At 40.1% G+C, this 17,942-nt stretch overlaps 1 protein-coding gene across 5 annotated transcripts in view; it reads left to right on the forward strand.

Moving 5' to 3' along the window:
- The window catches only part of MYRIP (myosin VIIA and Rab interacting protein), a 243,297-nt gene that overhangs the window by 92,340 nt on the left and 133,015 nt on the right, over positions 1 to 17,942 (forward strand). For all 5 annotated transcript variants that reach the window (XR_011329424.1, XR_011329423.1, XM_069810697.1 and 2 more), the window contains exon 3: positions 16,798 to 17,019. Coding sequence is in view for 3 of the 5 variants with exons in the window: in XM_069810697.1 (XP_069666798.1) it covers positions 16,798 to 17,019 (222 nt within the window). In the remaining 2 variants the exon portion in view is untranslated. The remainder of the gene's footprint in view (positions 1 to 16,797; positions 17,020 to 17,942) is intronic.

The following is a 17,942-nucleotide window of genomic DNA, read 5'->3' on the forward strand; positions in this document are numbered from 1 at the left end:
TAAACTGAGTAATTAATTTATTAAAAAGAAATACTTATTTTGTGTGCACTAGAATTTTTAGTCATTAAATTAATACAAATTAGATTGTTATGGTTCCCGTTGGGGGAACTTAGTCCACTTGACGTTTAATTAAATGCTTTTCATTTTTTGTTATAAATCAACAGATATTTCAGTTACAAAGATATTCCTTTGTGACCACTTAATTATGTCAGTTTTGTGGTTCTGCATTTATGGAGATGCCAAAGCTTTTATATTCTGGTTATTTTGAAGGATTAGTGTTTCATGTTCTCTCTTTTTTTTTTTCCATGAGAATAAATGTTTGGGTTTGAGAATAAATTGTTGCTTTTAAATCAACAATTCTCTGTTTGATATATTTAACTTTAAATCACTGACAGTCACACGTCAGAAGCAGATTTGATCTGTAATCCAGGTGATGGTACATCAGTGCAACTCTACAGAAAGGGGTTTAGGAGAGGACTATCTGCTGGCAGTCCTCTGCCTGCAGGCTCAGTCCAGCAGCTAAGCCTGGAAGGTAAACCCAAGCTACATTTACCTTTGAGGAAAGCGGCTTGGTAGAGCTTTTGTTTCATTTGGAAGCGTGGTGAGGGAAGGAGGATTTGACTGAAGCACAGACATCTGCAAAGCAGCAGAAAAGTCTTGAGAAAATGACTGTGGTTTTTCCTGAGAGAATCCCTAGGTTACTCTGTACCCATTTTCTGCTACTGAACAAATGCTGACACTCTGACCATCTTCTGGTAGCATTTCAGGCTGCAGCTATAGAAGGTGTAGCTTTTGGCTTCTTGTTCCTTAACCCTATCCACCTTACTGTACCACAGCGTTGATGGAATTTCTGGAGTGACACCAGCAATGCTGTGGAGAATTAGATCAGTTATGTTCAAAGGTATTTCAGACTAACTGGTGCAAATTGGGATCCTATTGGTAGTGCTTTATAAAGCTAAATTTTAAGTATACCAGTCCAGAATATGTCTTGAAGTGAAGTGGGTATATGATAAATTGAACTTTTAATGCTATTTCAAGGAAAAATTAAAAAAAAAAAAAAAAAAAAAGAATTCCTAATCAGAAACTACTTCTTGCTTCTTACATATATTTATAAATCAGCATTGTGCCTCTCTGTTAACTGTCAGCAAGATAGATGTAGAAACGTGTAAGACTTCACCGCATGTGAGCCACATATGTTGCAGGTATTGGAATTGTTTTCCAAACTCTGTAGACAAGGCTGTTATAGACCTGTTAATGCAAAATTACCTGCTCCAGGTACCTATGTTGAGAGAGACACCTCTAGTTGTCTATGACTGCATTTATGCTAGCGTTTCAGTTCAGAGCAGGAGCAAACCTACTACATCCTCATTTATTATGCCATGGTTTACGTCACAGGTTGGTTTTGGTGTGCACAAGCTAGATTCCTTCTAGAGGAAACTAAGCCAATGTCTCTGAACCAATGACTCACGTATTGAGACAGGTTCAAACTGTGTGCAACATGGGAATGTTTTGTCCAGGGAATCAGAGTGTCTTCCCTGAAGCAAAGCTGCTGAACCACGTAATGTGTAGGTATAGGCCTTCAGCACTGTTTAGTTCAGTCTACTGATCTGCTCTCGGTGTGCTGAATTATCTGCAAATTCAGACATAGCCAGAGGGTCTGCGCAAAGTACATGAACCAAGTCTGGGGTCTGACTGTGCCTTAAGCTCGCCACGAGGGCGATCTCTTCTGTCTGCTGCTTTTGAAGAGAGAAAATGCATGAGGGAGAGAAGAGAAGAAAGGCATCTGATATCTGAATGGCACTATCCACAGAAGAACTGAATAATAGTATTTGCAACTCTTTTATTAGGAAAAAGTCAGAACAAAACTCGACATTTTAAAAATTCAAAACGCCTCCTTTTAAAAATGGTGAAGAACATCGAAGAGCCGGTCTGTCTTTGCCAAATGTTCACCACCTAATCATCTTTCTGAATTCTAGTTGTTGAATTAGGTGAATTTCCGTTTTTCAAAAGCTTCTGGGTTATTTCAATTGTTTTGCTATTCACCAAAAGTATCCTACTGAAGTACATTCGCTGTACTTCAGATTGATAGATACCTAATTGGGAAGAAGCAGAAAGCACACATGGACAAAGAGGAGGAATGACAAAGGCAGGTTTCTGATGTTCCGCTGCATCCTTCTTTCCCTCTGGGAAAGTTCACTGTATATAGCCGCCTGTGTCCTGGGTGAGGCATACTGTCAAGGGCTGAGGAAGAATTACTGGGATACATGTGCAGCTGCTCCTACAGCTCTATAAGAGGACTTTAATTTAGCACCAGTTCCTTAATATCCCACTAGTCTGGTAAACTGGCTGTGTTTCCTCTTCTATGGCTGAATTTTCTTTTCAAGGACGGTCCTTAGTACTATGTTTCCATGGGGGTGGGATATGGCAAGTACTTGGTGGGTGAGATTCCCAGCCTTTACTTGCAAGGGATATTGAATAATGCAGTTTGTTTATATGTGTACGCATGCATGCTCACACACGTACACATGGTAAAGCTAAATAGCTGCACTTGTAGTCACAGCTACAAAATAAAGGCCGTTTTTTTCTAAATAAACCTCAAACTACTAGTTTTTATATTTTTTGTGGTTGCTTAGTGATTTCCTTTCATTCCATTGCTGTATATTCCTTTATATGTTAAAATATGAGTATGTTATTAAATTTGCAGAAACATTCCTATAATAAAAAGCTTCTGGATTAATTTAAGAACATTAATTGTGAGATATCAGAAGTATTGTAACAGTGTTAAATGAAGATTGTGTCTTTATTAAATACTGCTGTTACTATAGCAATAGCATATGCCAATACCTTTTGAAGGACTACCTGAAGTATGTGTGTTTGAATGGGGAGATGTAGGTGCTGTCAATATTTTCTTGCCCCTTTGCAGAGATTTGTCTGGTTTGTAATGAGGGATATGATAGTGCTTCCAGAAGGTGTTAATATTGTTGATACAAAACATACCAGGGTAACATATCATGTTAAATATAAAACACATTCTGTGAAAACAGATTCTTTTGTCTGCCAAAATACTTTTTTGTGTACAATAGAGGTATGTGGTAATTTTAAGCTTCTTTGTCTTTAAAACAAAACCTATATGGAAATTGCAAACAATTTCGGTACTTCAGAAAATCATTGTTTCTAGGCTTAAATTTACTAAAAATATCGAGCTGCTATTTTGTGACACATTATGTGGATTGTTTGGAATTGCAGGGCTTGCAATATTTAAGCTACTCAAATTGCAGAGTCTATCTGGAGTATCTAAGAACAGTTTTTACTGTGTGTTACGAGCATGGGCAGCATGAAGAGGAGCTGGACTAGGGAAGTGGACTTTAGGAGCTATGCATGTGTGGACCTGTTGAAAATACAGTTAAGTGCTGCAGTTGTCAAGGAATTACTCTGAGACCAAGTTAGCGGGAACCTCTTGCTTTGAGGTTTTACTGTCTGTCTGTCTTTCTGTCTGTCTATCTTTTGTCATCTTAGGCAGTATAAGCCTGGCGTGCTTCCTAGGATTATATAGGAGTTTCACCTGAAACAATCCCCCTGTAACCAGGATAGCCCTAGAGCATTTGGTAACACCTTCTGCTTTCTTCTTGTGGTCCATTAGGGCTCCCACAGCTGTTGCAGGAAGTAGCGAAATACTCAGTGGATGTTGGTGTGGGAGGACGCGGTACGGATTTGTCTCTGTTGCATTCCCCATGCTTGCGGAGGACATGGCTTTCCCAGTGTTCCCCTCCCACCTGGGTTCTGGAGTGGCAGCCACTCTCCTGGGAAGGCAGTGGTCAGGACAGCCAAATTTCAAAGCCAACCTCATCAGTCAGAGAAGGTCTTTGTGTATGAAGCATTACTCATCTCGTCTGTATGCAAAGTGGGATGAACGTCTTTGTGCTGTTTTTTCTAACAACACACCCACAGTCCTCTGACGCTAATGACTTGTCAGGCTGTGAAACCTGCTTCCTTAGCAAGCTCTCCTGTTTATTCTACTGCCTGCTCTTGTTCATTCTGCTGCCTGTTCTGTGGGGAAGGGTCAAGTAACAACACTGATTCTAGTGCAAATCTTTGTAGGTCTGTGTTGCTGGAAGTCCAGCCAAGAGGAGGGAAGAATGACTCATAGTGAATACTTCAGAGATTTTCAGAGCCAATGTCTGAGTTACTCTCCTGCTGTACACTAGCGAGGCTATGAATTGTGTTTTATAAGGTCAAGCCAGACGGCACTGTGAAAGGAGCCTGGGAGAAGGAACTGTTTAATATAGTAGGAGTGTTTCTATTCTTAAAGGAAACTTTTTCAAGTTGATACAGGCATAAAATTGGATTCCTAAGAAAGGTAGACTCACTGATGCCACCAGTGATGCAAAGAATGCATTGCACATAAGCATGATGGAAGAGTACGTACATTTAAAAAATATTTTCACTAAATATTTTTGGTCTGTTTGAATTGAACAATATTTTATTCTTAAGAGTGCTTGTCTGTATTTATCATTTTTCAGGTACAACCAAAAGGGATAAAAAAGGTCATTAACTTCAGATGACTTGTACTGCAAGTCAGGACCTGATAGGAGAAACGTGAAATTCGCCAGTGAGAGACGCATGGGGAGAGGAACAGAGTGTGACAAATGGGAGGGGGGAGTGCAGGTAAATGCTACAAGTGTACCAGCATTTGAGGAATACTTTGCTTTCCTCTACTGATCATGAATGCACAATGAAATACTCAAAAGAAGTTGGTCAATATGGCCAGGAATTCAGTTTTTGTCCCTTTAAAATTAGACGCACCCAAGAATTAATTCTGTTAAACTTTTTTTTTTCCACGTGGTACAACAAAGAGAAAAAAGACAAGATTAAATATGTGACAAAATGCACTATTCTGAGCTGCAAAGTGGTAAATAGAGACTGACTGATACAGAAATAACACATCAGAGAGACTTTTAGAACTACACTTTGGCTGCTTAATATGTGGGATAACCCTCAGTAGATGGTAGGGAATAGAAAGCTGTTAGGTTGTGGAGTTTTATCAGGTCAAATAAACTATTTGTGGTAAGTAGTTATCAATGCTGTTGATTCAGTGCAATTCTATAGACTTCTTGATATTTCTGGAAATTATTTAGAAAGGACATTGAAAGATAAAATAAAATTCTACTATAATTAGCTAAAAAAGAGGCAAGAAACGTTGACATACTAGTTATAGAAAGATACCAAACAGGCAGTGAGAAATATGCTTCAGGGAGAGCAAAATGACATTTATTGAGAGGAAATGAGATAGAGGGGAATGTAGCAAATGTTTATATAACTATAAATCACTATCAAATGTGTGAAGTAAAAAATCAGGGAAGGCATATAAGAAAGGTGGTAAAACTGTAATGGTGTTTTGCTAGGATGTTTGATAGGGTAGTACAACATAAAGTATTACATGTTTGTCATCTAAGAGGAAGGTGTCACAAAATGCTAATCTAAATAATAATCGAAGCTTACCATTTTGTAGTCACATTGCAGGGTTGTGGCATATACAGGTGAAGTTATAAAGTGAATGAAAACTAGCTGGACGCGTAGGCTCAGATAGTAATGATCAGTGGTTCAGTGTGGATGTAACAGTGATAAAGGGAGAAAACTTTTTAGCTTATCGTCACTTGCAGTTGATGTCCAATATGGAAGCACACCTTTTGGCCCTTCTCAATGGATAACTAAAACCCAGGATTTAACCAGAAGGTCCTGCACCCACAGCAGAAGTGCTTGTCCCCAATACTGGTGAAGTATTTCATTTCAGAACACCCTACCTGGCTGCAGAGCAGTCTCTAACTGAAATAGGAGGGCAGATGAGAAAGGGGGGGGGGAGTATGTTAAAACCCAGATTTATTTTCATGTGCTCCATGTGGCAGTATTAGAATGGGAGGGCAAAGTCTGTACTTGCAGCACTGCTTCCTGGAAAAGATCGTTTCAGCTTTTATGTGGAGATTTCAGATGTCGCCAGGGCTCCCCAGAATATCTGCTCATAATTCAAGACCTGCTTCTCCCTCACTACTCCACACTTGCCCACAGAAGATTTCAAGGCCTATCAGTTAAACGTAGTGCACAGTCTGTGCTCCTGTGATACCCAACATGACAAAAGAAAATGGGGTTAAATACAATTTCTTCTGACAATTTACAGGTTTACAAAGTGAGAAGGAGGAATTTAAAATAATACCAATATATTTATTTCATTTATCTACACTCTGACATGTCAGCCAGTTCCAACTGATGATAGACACTGATTGACAGTGCTTATGCCAGCAACAGAAAAAGAAACTTCCCTTAAGAGTCACTAGCATGGTGTCAATAGAATAATAAAGCAGCAATCATTCATTTTGTTCAACGGCTTCACCTGAGCATGAAATTCTTAATAGATTAGGATAGAGCCTGGTATGACAAGCAAGGTACTGGTCTGGGGCAAGTGAACCACAACTTACCTTGGTGCTAACTGAATCTGTTCTCCCTCTAGCAAAAATCAGTGCCTGATACATGGTTTTTAGACAAAGGTTAAGTGTTGAGTATGTTGGCATTTTTCTGGTTTGATCAGCAGTTTAACTGGTTCAACTGTGATTAGCACAAAGCTTCCACAGGTTGCTCTTCACAACATTTATTTTATGGTATTTAATAAGAAATATGAGGGTGTCAATGCAATTCTGTTCCCATTATCAGAAGTGTTTGCAAATCTAAAAAAAAAAAAAAACAAAAACAACCCAACAACAACAGTGTTTCCACTGTGCTGGATTTCTTTATTTTTAGAAAGAGATTGTCCCCAGAATCTGTGTTACTTTTTTTTATGCAGGTAACTGATTTTTTTTAATTTATTTTTTTTTAATAGTGCTGTCTCAGGTTGTAGAAGGATATCTGTATCTTTAAAAGGTAGGGTATACATCTGTCTTTTAGTGTGAATTTATTCAACTTCAAGGAACATCAGTTGAGGCAGATGGGGTATGTCAGTAGGGTAACATGGAGTCCATTTAGTCTCCACATTGTTGATGCAAAGGCTTATTTAAAACAATATTAAAACAGAGTTTTATTCTTGTATCTCACTTAACCTTAACTAACATAAAAGTAAGTTACCCTAAGCTCCTAAATACTTTGCTGTCCTATGAGACCTCTGATGGCACTGAAGTTGCATGCCAGTCAGCTCACCCTTCATATGTCCAATTCTGGTACTGTTTCCTTGACAGGGTTCATACCATTGGTAGCCACATGGTGTGTGCTATGGACGTAGTGTTCGGTCTGAATCCACAATAGTCGCTGAATGGCTAACATTGATTTTTAAGGGCAACAGGATGTCGTTGTAGGCCTTTTGAGTTAAACAACAGAAGGGCAAGACCGACAACAATAATAAAGAATTTAATGGGATGAGATCATCAGTTAGCATATATGCAGCACCATCAGTATTTGCTCCTATTTTTGAAAATAGAAGGAAAGAAAAATAAAAAAACGAGATTTGATAGGAATACCCACTAATTTTATAGGAGTTTAATTTTATAGAAATGAAAAGCTGAAGAGAAAAAAAAACCCTTAGAAATGCTAGTAGGATCTTAGAAAAAAGAATGCAACTGCAGTTGGAGTAATTGGACTGTGAAATATTCATCTTCCTGATTTTTTATACAAGTGATTTACTCATAACTATTTATAAGCCTCTTGGGGCTTGAATGATGATGTGTCCCATCCCCCTATCTCCCCTTGAAGACTTTGTGTTTTGCTCTGGGTTGGTTTTGATGTTACACACACACACCCATTTATGGTGCACTTCCTGCTGTCTAATCCTCCCTGAAAGGCAGCTACTGCTGCTGGATCGATATCCCTCTGCACAGATTAAAGTGATGTGCGTTCCTCGAAGGCTCCCCAGCTACAAGCAGTGTGTTTGCATGTGTACTAGCATGGCTTTTTGACAGCACCAGCAATGTGTAGAATACTAATAGACGTACTAAGTGTTAAATATAGCACGAGGCACAATTGTGACTGTGTTGATAAAAGCCTAAAAAAAAGTCCATCATTTTAAGATCATGAATTAACTTGGCATTTGCTGCAAAGGGATATAGTACTACCCTGTACTCTACTTTTTTAAAGAGAGCAAGTAGAGTTTCACTAGGGACAACTTAGCAAAGACGTAAGAGAAGCAAAAGGCATGTGTGGTGATGGTGTAGCACTGCCTGGGACTAGAGACTTGTGTTAGATGCCCATCCTGATGGAGAAGAATAAACTGCCTGAGAAGAGGCAGCTAGAAGAAATGAGCGCTGAACCCTTAGAGAGTAAATAATGATGGAGGCATATGCCTGCTGGGAGAATTTGGATCTTACTGTATATAGCAGGGAAAAGATAGGGATAGCTTCATCACTGTTTGCACTGTGCCACGTTTTATGGCATAGAGAACATGGAAGGGATAAAATGCTGAGCAGCATTCCTTGGCAGTTCTGGCTAGTTAACCCCTGGGCAAGGATCGGAGAGGGGCTGTAAAACTTTCAGTGAGTGTTTCCCCTAAATTTGGCAGCATTGCGCTAATCTGCTTGGTCCGCTTCTGGGGGTTGGGGGATTGTGAGAAGGAGGGAGGATGCAAGGGCAGAGGTGAGAACAACTTCAGTAATCACAGTCTGGGACCTTGAACATCAAACTGAAAACATGTGAATGGGGGAGAAATTTCAGTCACAGTCAAGCTGTGACTCCTTCTCATTGTGCTAATAGCCAAGGAGTAAGAGACTGTCAGGTTCTGGACAGATTAAAGGAGCTTTATGCCCACCCCAGCATCTGCTGCACATCTGGCAGGTCTAAGGAGAGCAGAGGTGGGAATACTGTGTACACTTTAGCCTCTGAATAGGAAAAGCCCTTTGTCCTCCAATATAGTCGCTTAGAGAGCATTGGTGGAACTTGGATTTTCAGCTGATCTCTCTATCCCAAGGAAGCTCCCATCCCAACAGACCGGCTTGGACTGACTGTGGGAGTGGAAAAACACAAGGTGCAGTGGGTGAAAATGGCTTCTCTCAAAGGCTAGGAGCAGGCACATCAGAACTTGTTCACCTGCTCCCCAGACTATGTAGAAATCCAGATCTGGTGCTAAGCAAAATGTCTCAGTGTTGCCGGAAGACTCGGTATAAAGAACTTATCAGCACCAATTTAGTGTAGATAAGCAGACACTTCTTTATTGACGGCTGGGTGCGCGGGTGAGTCCTCTCACGAACCACGCACACCTGAACACCAAAATCATACACCTTATATTGAACTTATTCATATTCATTAGGTTTCCGAGAAATGTTATGCATATTCATTAGATTTCTGGGAAGTTATTAGCATATGTAAATGTCCTTTACGCAGGCACATTGAAGGTCTCTGGTGGTCTTTCATAGTCTTCCTCACTTGTCCGCTTCTTGACCTTCTTTAGGTGATTCTGCGCAGTTTGGTCCTTGGCAGGTAACTAACTGTTTCTTGGCAGATAACTACAAGTTGCTTCATTTGACTCTTCTCAGTTCCCATTAATTTGAAATTCTGACATCTTATACATTCTTCTAGGTTATAATATACTCCTACAAATAAACACTATATCCAAATTATCTTAAATCTTAAGCTTGTTATCTAAGTTCTAAATGTTCCTTCTAGATAATTTTAACCAATTCCTCCAGCCCTGGTACAGGGCTATACAGAGGATTTCACAGCAGCTGTTGGTTGTTGGTTAAATGTGTAAAATGCAATAGATATATAGTTTTTGCTAAAATATTTCTTATAATTCTATATTCCTATTAAAATTGAATATGATTAATTCTAACCAATAACAAATCAATAACAAATCAGTAACATCAGTAGTTTGTACATGTAGGTGACTATGAAGGGTGCCTGGCCAGAAGACTGTCTGAAGGCTTCTCTTCTTTGGAGGGGAAAAAAATGTTTTAAGGCTCTTAACAGTGGTCAAACTAAGATTAAAACCAGTTTTAAGACAAATTGGTGATCTTCATGGACTGCTCTGAATCAAGTCTGAGAGGTGAGATAGTGCAAACAAATGCAGAGAAGAGAGTCAACCAGTTACACAGCTGAGCAGAACACTGCTCCCCTAAGAAAAGCACTTTGCAGTGTATGCCACCTGCTCACTAGTCTTTGACGACAAAAGGCTCCAATGCCAGGTGGATAAAAGGTAGCTTATTTTATGAAATAGATGTAATTTGAATTAAGAGGACAGGAAACAGAAGCCCTCATCTGTAATACTGAAAGAGAAAGTTTCTACCTGTCTTTGATAACTTGTGGTCAAAGCGTTGCTCCTCTCTTCAGCAGGAAGGAGTAATGTGAAGGAAATGGGGAATTTTTTTAATTTTTTTTTTTAACTCCTAGGAACATTGTCCCTCCATTTCCCTCTTTTTCCTGTGCAGGCAACTAGAATAGTTTTAACCTCTAGTCTCCATTGGGGAAGGTAAAAGGTGGTTGAACAGTAGGAGAAATTGTATTTGTCCATCACCCAAGAAAGCAACAGAGCAAATGGGAACTGCACCAGCTGGGCTTTGCCTTTAAACTGGCAGGTGCCAGTCTGAAGTGGAGACTGGTGTGAGGCGAGAGTAAGCTGGCTACAGTTGAAGATGTTCCCTCAGAGAAGAGCAGAGAGCTGGGTTTTGGGGAGCCTGGCAGACAGACTTGCTTATACAGACTCTGTCTTGGAGCTTGGTGTGCTGCATTGTAGCTAATACATGTTGCATCCTTTCCGAAGGACTGTCTCTACTGCTGCCAGTGGTAGTGGTCCCATTGCTTTCCCATAAATGCCTCTGTGTGCGGCTACTTTCACAGAGTAATAGGAGAATCTTCCCAAAACTGGACTCTTGAACAAAACCCACTGGGCACACCCTCACCTCATCTCCCACCTCCCAGAGCAGTGTGCTAACCATCGGTGATGTACTGCTGCCTGTGCAATACCTAAATGTTTCTTAAGGCAAGACTGAAGCAAGGTGTCCCAGCCTTGTGAGTGCCTTGGCTGCTTGGTTATGCTCCTGTCTTGCCCTGTGCTCCAATGAATATTTATAGATAACTTTATGGTGGTCTTACCAAAGATGAGGAACAACGCCCAAGGACGCCATTCAACCTGATGTCTAAGTTGGTGGTAGTGAGGATGTTAAGTCTCCTTCGAATAGAGCAGAAACCTAAGTTAATCTGCATCCCAGGCAAACGTTTCAACTGCTGATCTCTTGGAGAAAAAAAGGTATGGTAGCTCTGCTACACAAATCACTGGGTGAATCAAGCCAACTGTCAGGTTTCCACCAGGGACTGTTCTCCTTGTTATACGGAAAACAGGTGGGTTTTCTTAGCTTTATGTTGTAGTATATATTTATGTTGTAAGACCATGGCCTTCAGACCTGCTGTTTTATGAACTCCCTCCCACTGCTGTCCCCAGCAGACAGGCTTGGAGTTTGACCATCCTTATGCATGTAGCAATTACTTTTTTAACCCCTTTCTCAAACACATAATAGGCTTCTTTCCAGCTTTTTTTAAATCTCACAGTATTACCTTACTACGGTAAGTTGCCAACGTGTATGTTACTGTTGACATTGCAGTTTGAGATGATAGCTCCACCTGCCCCCAGCCCTTGAGTATGTAATCACAGTAATGTTTCTTGGGGAGAAGCATACAGGGCTGTCTACAATTTGTTTCACTTATTAAAATATAGAATAATTACAGCTGTTGAGCTTTGTGAGTATCAAACTGTAGCTCACAGAAACAAGCATCCTTAGCACAGTGCCAGTAGAAATAAAAAAAAAAAAAAAAAAAAGAGCTAACTTTTATAAAAGGAGATTTGGAAAAAAAGCAGAAAGGCTTTTCTCAAGCAAGCTTGTATTTCTGTATTCAGGAGGTGCAATTATATACAATAAGCAATTGTTTTAAAGAAATTTATTAGTGGAGAAGGCATTGTTCAGGCAAATGTTGAAGAATTATGTTTGAACCTGCCAGCCTGTTTTTGAAGCTGAGGCCTTTGCAATCACACAGGGAAAATGCCTTGGTCCTGTTGAATCCCACTAGAACAGGCCTGTCCAGAGCACAAAAAGAGCATTCAGTATTACAGTCCTGCACCAAATAAATCCTATCATACTTGCTAATAAGTAGGAATTCAGTTAGCTGTATACTGTACAAGTAACTTGAAACAGAATTTTTGCTAGATAAGGCAGTCAGGCCTTGTGGTAAAAAAAGAGTTTGAGGGTCATTTGTTGTGAATATTAGTTGTAAATAGGTTGCTTACAATAATACAGCAGTGGAGAGGACTATATATGGTCACTAAATGAAAGATGCTGTAAAGGTGTTCTGTATATATTTATTTATATAAGACAAGTTTATTATTGTCACTGCGACTTTTACTGTTACTGCTGTTGTACAGCAGATAAAATGAAGTATGTAAAAAGCTGGTGACTTTGGACAAATCTCTCTAAATCAGTGGCAGTGAAGAGCAAAGAAAACAATCCTGTAGTTTCGGTTTGCCAGGCTTCATCCTACATTTACAAGTCTGAAGCAATGTTATTTGTAGAAACAAAAGGGGCTGCCAATTGCCCAGCTGTTGAAGAGCAGTCATGCAATGAGGCATGCTGCATGTCTACATAACTCGCCAGCCACGTTTCAACAGCATCCTCCCTTGTAATGTGCTGTGTAGTACCTGTCTTCAGCATAACATGATACCTAACCTACCATAACATTTGTAAACCACTGTACAAACCGGCAAAGCAGAATACCGTACTTCTCACAAATTCAGTTAAATCCTTTAAGACACTAAAAAGAAATAAACCATGAGAATGAAAATATTTAAATTATAAAAAAAAGGGGGGGGGTGGGCAAAAAACATAGCAGGGGAAGAGGGGAAGATGACTGTTCACCCTCAGAATATAATAGCAAAACCTACATCCAATGCAGTATGCTAGAAAGTATTCCTAACCTGACTTTGTGTGGGATTATGTGCCAGAAGTCTATCACCCAAAACATTGCCTGAAATTAGTTAAATATTTACTATGCAGACTGTCACAGGTTAGTTAATACAAGCCTCTGGAAAAATCTAAATATGCATCTGTATGTTTTGGAACTTACAGTTCAATAAAATGTTCTTTGAGAAAATTAGTCTTTGCAACTGTTGGGTATCTATTGAGTATTCTTTGCTTCTTTTGTATTTATAGGCAATTGGTGAAATGCAGCCACTCGAGAAAGAAAATGAAATCCGATCTGAGATTCATTCAAACAGCAGGAATTCTCTTCTCCATAGATTCCTATTACTGTGTTACATATAACTGTAATAGCTGAACACCATCAGTTGTGATTTAAGTTATGTGAATAAATTCTGTTATTTGTGGTTCCCACTCTTCCGTCCTTTCCCCAAAAGGGAAATTTTTTGTGCAGAATCTTTTTTTGTTGCTTGTTTTATTTGCACACATATTAGATAAATACACCTATAAATACATTACGTTCCCTCCTTGGGGAAGTAATGCTGGGGGAAGTAAGCGCATACATTCTCCCTCTTTTCTCTGTCCCCTCCCCCTCATCCGTGTTTACTTGAGGGAACAGTGTTGCATGGGGAGGAAAGGGGAATGTTTGTGAGGGCTCTGTGGTTCAACCTGCCTCTTAGAAGTCAGTTCCTGCACAGGTGGCTGTCATGCCTTTGGAAGTGAGTTTCACTGCATGAGAGGATCAGTGTTGTTGACTGCTTTCCTTTTGTTAGACCATTGTTACAGTCTTCTTGCACCAAGCCATTTGAACATCCTGAAGGTAAAGTCTGAGCTTTTCAAACTCAGGATGTCTCGAACTTCAACTCCTACCTCCTGAATTCCAGTGCTACAAACTTTCTTAGTGTGTTGAGACTGGAGCTCACATTAATCATCCTGTTCACAGTAATCATCCAGGTGAAGTCACATGCAAGTGAGGTTTTCTCAGTATTGCTAGGAGTAAATCAGAGCCTACTTTTCCATTTGACTATGCAATTTTCCTCACACCAGGCAGGTTGAGTTGCCTACCAGTGTTGTGCAGCACTTTGCCTTCGTATGAAGCTCATGTTTTAGTTCCAAGGAAAGAGTGGGGAGAGTAGCCTTTTGGCTTCAACTGACAAATCCTGTTGACAGTCTCTTTTGCCATTTGAGTCCTAATAGAAACTAGAATAGCCTTTGGCAGGTGGCACATGAGCACCTTAATTTGTTACAGCTGTCAGAGGGATGTGCATTGCTTTCTTTTCTGTTCTGCCTGGTTTCCTGTGGAAATGAGGCTTTTTCTGTCATGCTCGCTCGCTCTCTGCCAGCCTGTCCCACCCTATCCTATTGACTTTTGGAACCCGTTGGCCAATTTTAGTCCTTTTTAACAGTGAGGCAGATGCCTTAATGATATTAAGGTTCTACCACTGTAATGAATGTTGGCAGCGAGATAGTGGAGAGAGATGTAATTAATGCCTGTACTGATGAAAAAGCTTCAGTGTGTGCTCAGCGTGTTCTGGGTATCAGGCTTTATCAGCTCTGTTGTGAATGAAACTGCCTGTTTTTATATTGTGTGAGCATTATTGTGGCACTTTAATAGGTGGCTTTGCTTCTGTGGTTTATCTTGCTATTGTGTGTAAGAGCCCTAATGAGGGTTCAAAATGCCATTGAGCATGCCAATGTTGAGTGTGCAGGCTGATACTACCAAATACCAGTGTTGCTAATTCTGGGAGATAATAGAGCTGCATGAGGACAAAAATGTCTTCTTTCACTGCCTTTCCTGGCCTGGAGTCCTTAGCTGTTCTCATCTTACAGGGAGGCCAGCATCTGCTGCCTCGGGTCTCCAGCCTGAAGCAAAGATTGCAAAATCTCGGGCTGCTGACACTTCCTCTCCATGCCAGAAATCCTCCTGGTATCATATAGCCCTCACCAGCTTCTCTCCTGGGACCCAGGGTTCCCACCTGACCTCCTCTTCAGAGGCATTTCTCTGTCTCAGTCCATTGCTGTGCAGCAGGATATGTGCAGTGGATGGAGGAGCGACATGGGGAACAGCTCACTTCCCCTCCTGTTCCCATAGAAAGATTGTCCATGTGGTACCACCGTAGAAGGGAGTAATGGAGATAAGACAAACTAGTCTAACCATCCCATTTAATCTGTTTACACGAGGAAGCCAGTTTGACTTGCATAATTCAGACATTTCCTCTCTTACATGATAATCTCTTACCTTTTTCACCTTTAACATTCTGTAAAAATGTGGAAAACCAAGTAAGTTTTGCCACCAGGACAAAAATCATAAAGAAAGATTATTTACTTGAAATTCCAAAGAGTATTTACTTGGGTTTGAGCAGCTGGTCTAAGATAGCCAAACATTTGTACAGGGGACAAACAGCAGAAACATACATTGTTTTGAAGTTTTAAATTTATAAAAGGTGCATGTTGGGAATATGGTTAAATATGGTATGTGCAAGTTCAAAAATCCCATCCTTTAGATCACTGCCTTAATTGCCTTTTAGACTTGAGGTTTAGAATTGACCTGTCAGACTTTCATGGAATAGGCTGTTTTTATTTTGAGTTATGAGTCTGAGACAGAAATGGCAAATAAGAAGATGTATAGCCCAGTAATGCTAGGGTTTTTTTTAACATTCCAGACTTGGCTCATAGTGATGCTTATAGATTATCTTGGTTGAGTCCCTGAATAAGTATGCAATAAGCATATTATTTTTTTCCTGTAGCAAGATATTTAAGCATTAATTTAAGTGTAAGTCAGCATGTCATGACTCTGTCTTCCTGCAACTTAGTCTATCTTTTGTGGTATCTTTAAATTTTGTTTAGACTTTTGTGTTACTTTAGTCTTATTAGTGGTTCTTACCAGCAATCAGAAATAGTACGGTAGCCACCACTAATTCTGAGAAATGGGAAGAATCAATATATGTACGTACACACTGTTCTATAAGCTTATATTTAACATGTTCTTCATGAATCCTGATATTTTTTTTTTCTCTTAATGTATATTCTAGTGGTACATGACAAAAACTGTGTGATGAGTTTGCAGACTTGTCTACTTACACAAATGTTCCTTCTGGATATTTTTTGTTACTCTTATTGTGGAATGTATTACCTAATTTGTAAAATATCAAAAACACTGTAAAATGAGAGATAGCAAATTACTGAATACCACACACACACAATTTGTTTTATTTTTCTTAATAAAAGTGCTCTTCTGCTGGAATACAGAAAACTTTAGGGGGTCTGCAAACACTTTCATGAACAGTTGGCGGTTGGCTTAGTGTTGGTCCTAAGTAGTAAAACACCCAAATGTCTCTGAAATGAACTATGTGATTAACCTTCCTTGACAAATTGGAGCTATTATGAATAATATGATCCCATGGGTCAGAACAAAGCAAACTTAGCACTTTTTGTTTTCGTTGATCAGTAGGATTTTTTTATTGCTGTGCACCAAGCCTTTTGACTTTCATAGACTGATTTTTTTATTTGTAAAGTGTTCTGAAAGCAGCCTTGAATTCTCAAATGATGCTATGGCTTTGCACAGCTGGAGTACCTGGAGCAGCAGCTCTCCTGAAGGTTGTCTCACTGGAGCTGAGTGAAGGGAGATTGTTTGTCCTGGCTCATGACTCAGAGGTTTTAAACGGACTGGCCATGGGTGACTCCAGGGAACATAGGGGTTTTTGCTTCCCAATTCTGGATTTAGAATATGCATTTCTGACATTTATTTCACAGCTGCAAAAGTTATTTGAAGAGTATAACTTGAAAATGTGGGAAGAGGAGAAAAGCAAAGGGGAGATTTCTCATTGAAATTTTGTCTATATTTTTTGTTCTTGTGCTTTTGTTCCAGTGAAATGAAGCAGAAGTTGGATGAAGAGGGTAACAAGTGCAGCATCCTTTCCAAGCAGCAGAAGTTCAATGAGCACTGCTGTATTCGCTGCTGTTCCCCTTTCACATTTCTTATCAACAGCAAGCGACAGTGCCAAGACTGCAAGTACAACATCTGCAAGAGCTGCAGTTCTTACCAGAAGAAGGAGAAGGCTTGGATTTGCAGCGTCTGCCAGCAAGCAAGGTAAAGGCTTGTTGTTCAGCAACCTGTGTAAAGCAGCTGTGGCCTGACCTGAGCTTTTCCTTGTATCTGTCAGGAGTTAACGCTGGTGGAATAGAACACGAAGTACCTATTTACGTAGGGATTGCTTGGTTCCTGAGGCGTGATGTGCCTGGTTTTTGTAGAGGTTAATTTGTTCCGAGAGTGTTTGGTTACCTGTTGCGTTTTCTAGGCTTGCATAGGTGGACTGATGAATCAACAAGCAGTAATTGGACTTAGCTTGAGCAGGGCTGGGATCCTGAAATGCCTGGGTTACGAATGGAACCTGAGCACAGATGGTGGTAAGGCAGTTAATCATTTTGCAGCAAATCCCACTGATGGGTGGGGAGTGGAAAGAAGAATATTGCTGAATAGATCATCCAGCTGTGACTGTGTTTTGGAGTGCTTTTCTAAATGCCAGTTTATTGGTGGGGATGCTTTGGGCTTCCTTTGGCAAATACCCAGAGAAAATAGCGACGCAACCTGTTATAATTCTTAACATCTGTTAAGAATATTCTGCCAGGCTGCTATTTGCAGAGGGTATCAGGGATTTACTATTTCACCCTTTTGAGGCTAGCAGAGCCACAACATTTAAAGATAGCATGAGAAAAACAAAGTGAATGCAAGCAAACAAGTAACAGCAGCAAAGGGGCTGTTACTTGGATGGTGACTGTGATAGTCCGTCTTGTCTGCATTGCAGGCCAGGTTCCTAAAGCAGCCTTAGCTGTGGTGACGTAGCACTGACCAAGGCCTTTTTACTCAGACAAGAAGGGTGAATGAAATAACTCAATTCCTCGTAGTTTAATTTCGAACATTGGTGACTAAAGCAGCTGAGCAAATGTGACAAAGATGGCTGTTTATTCTTCATCTTTCCTTTTAGTGGAGAACACAGGGTGAAGACAAGAGCC

The sequence above is a fragment of the Haliaeetus albicilla genome, chromosome 2 (assembly GCF_947461875.1).
Source record: "Haliaeetus albicilla chromosome 2, bHalAlb1.1, whole genome shotgun sequence".
Taxonomy (NCBI): Eukaryota; Metazoa; Chordata; class Aves; order Accipitriformes; family Accipitridae; genus Haliaeetus; species Haliaeetus albicilla.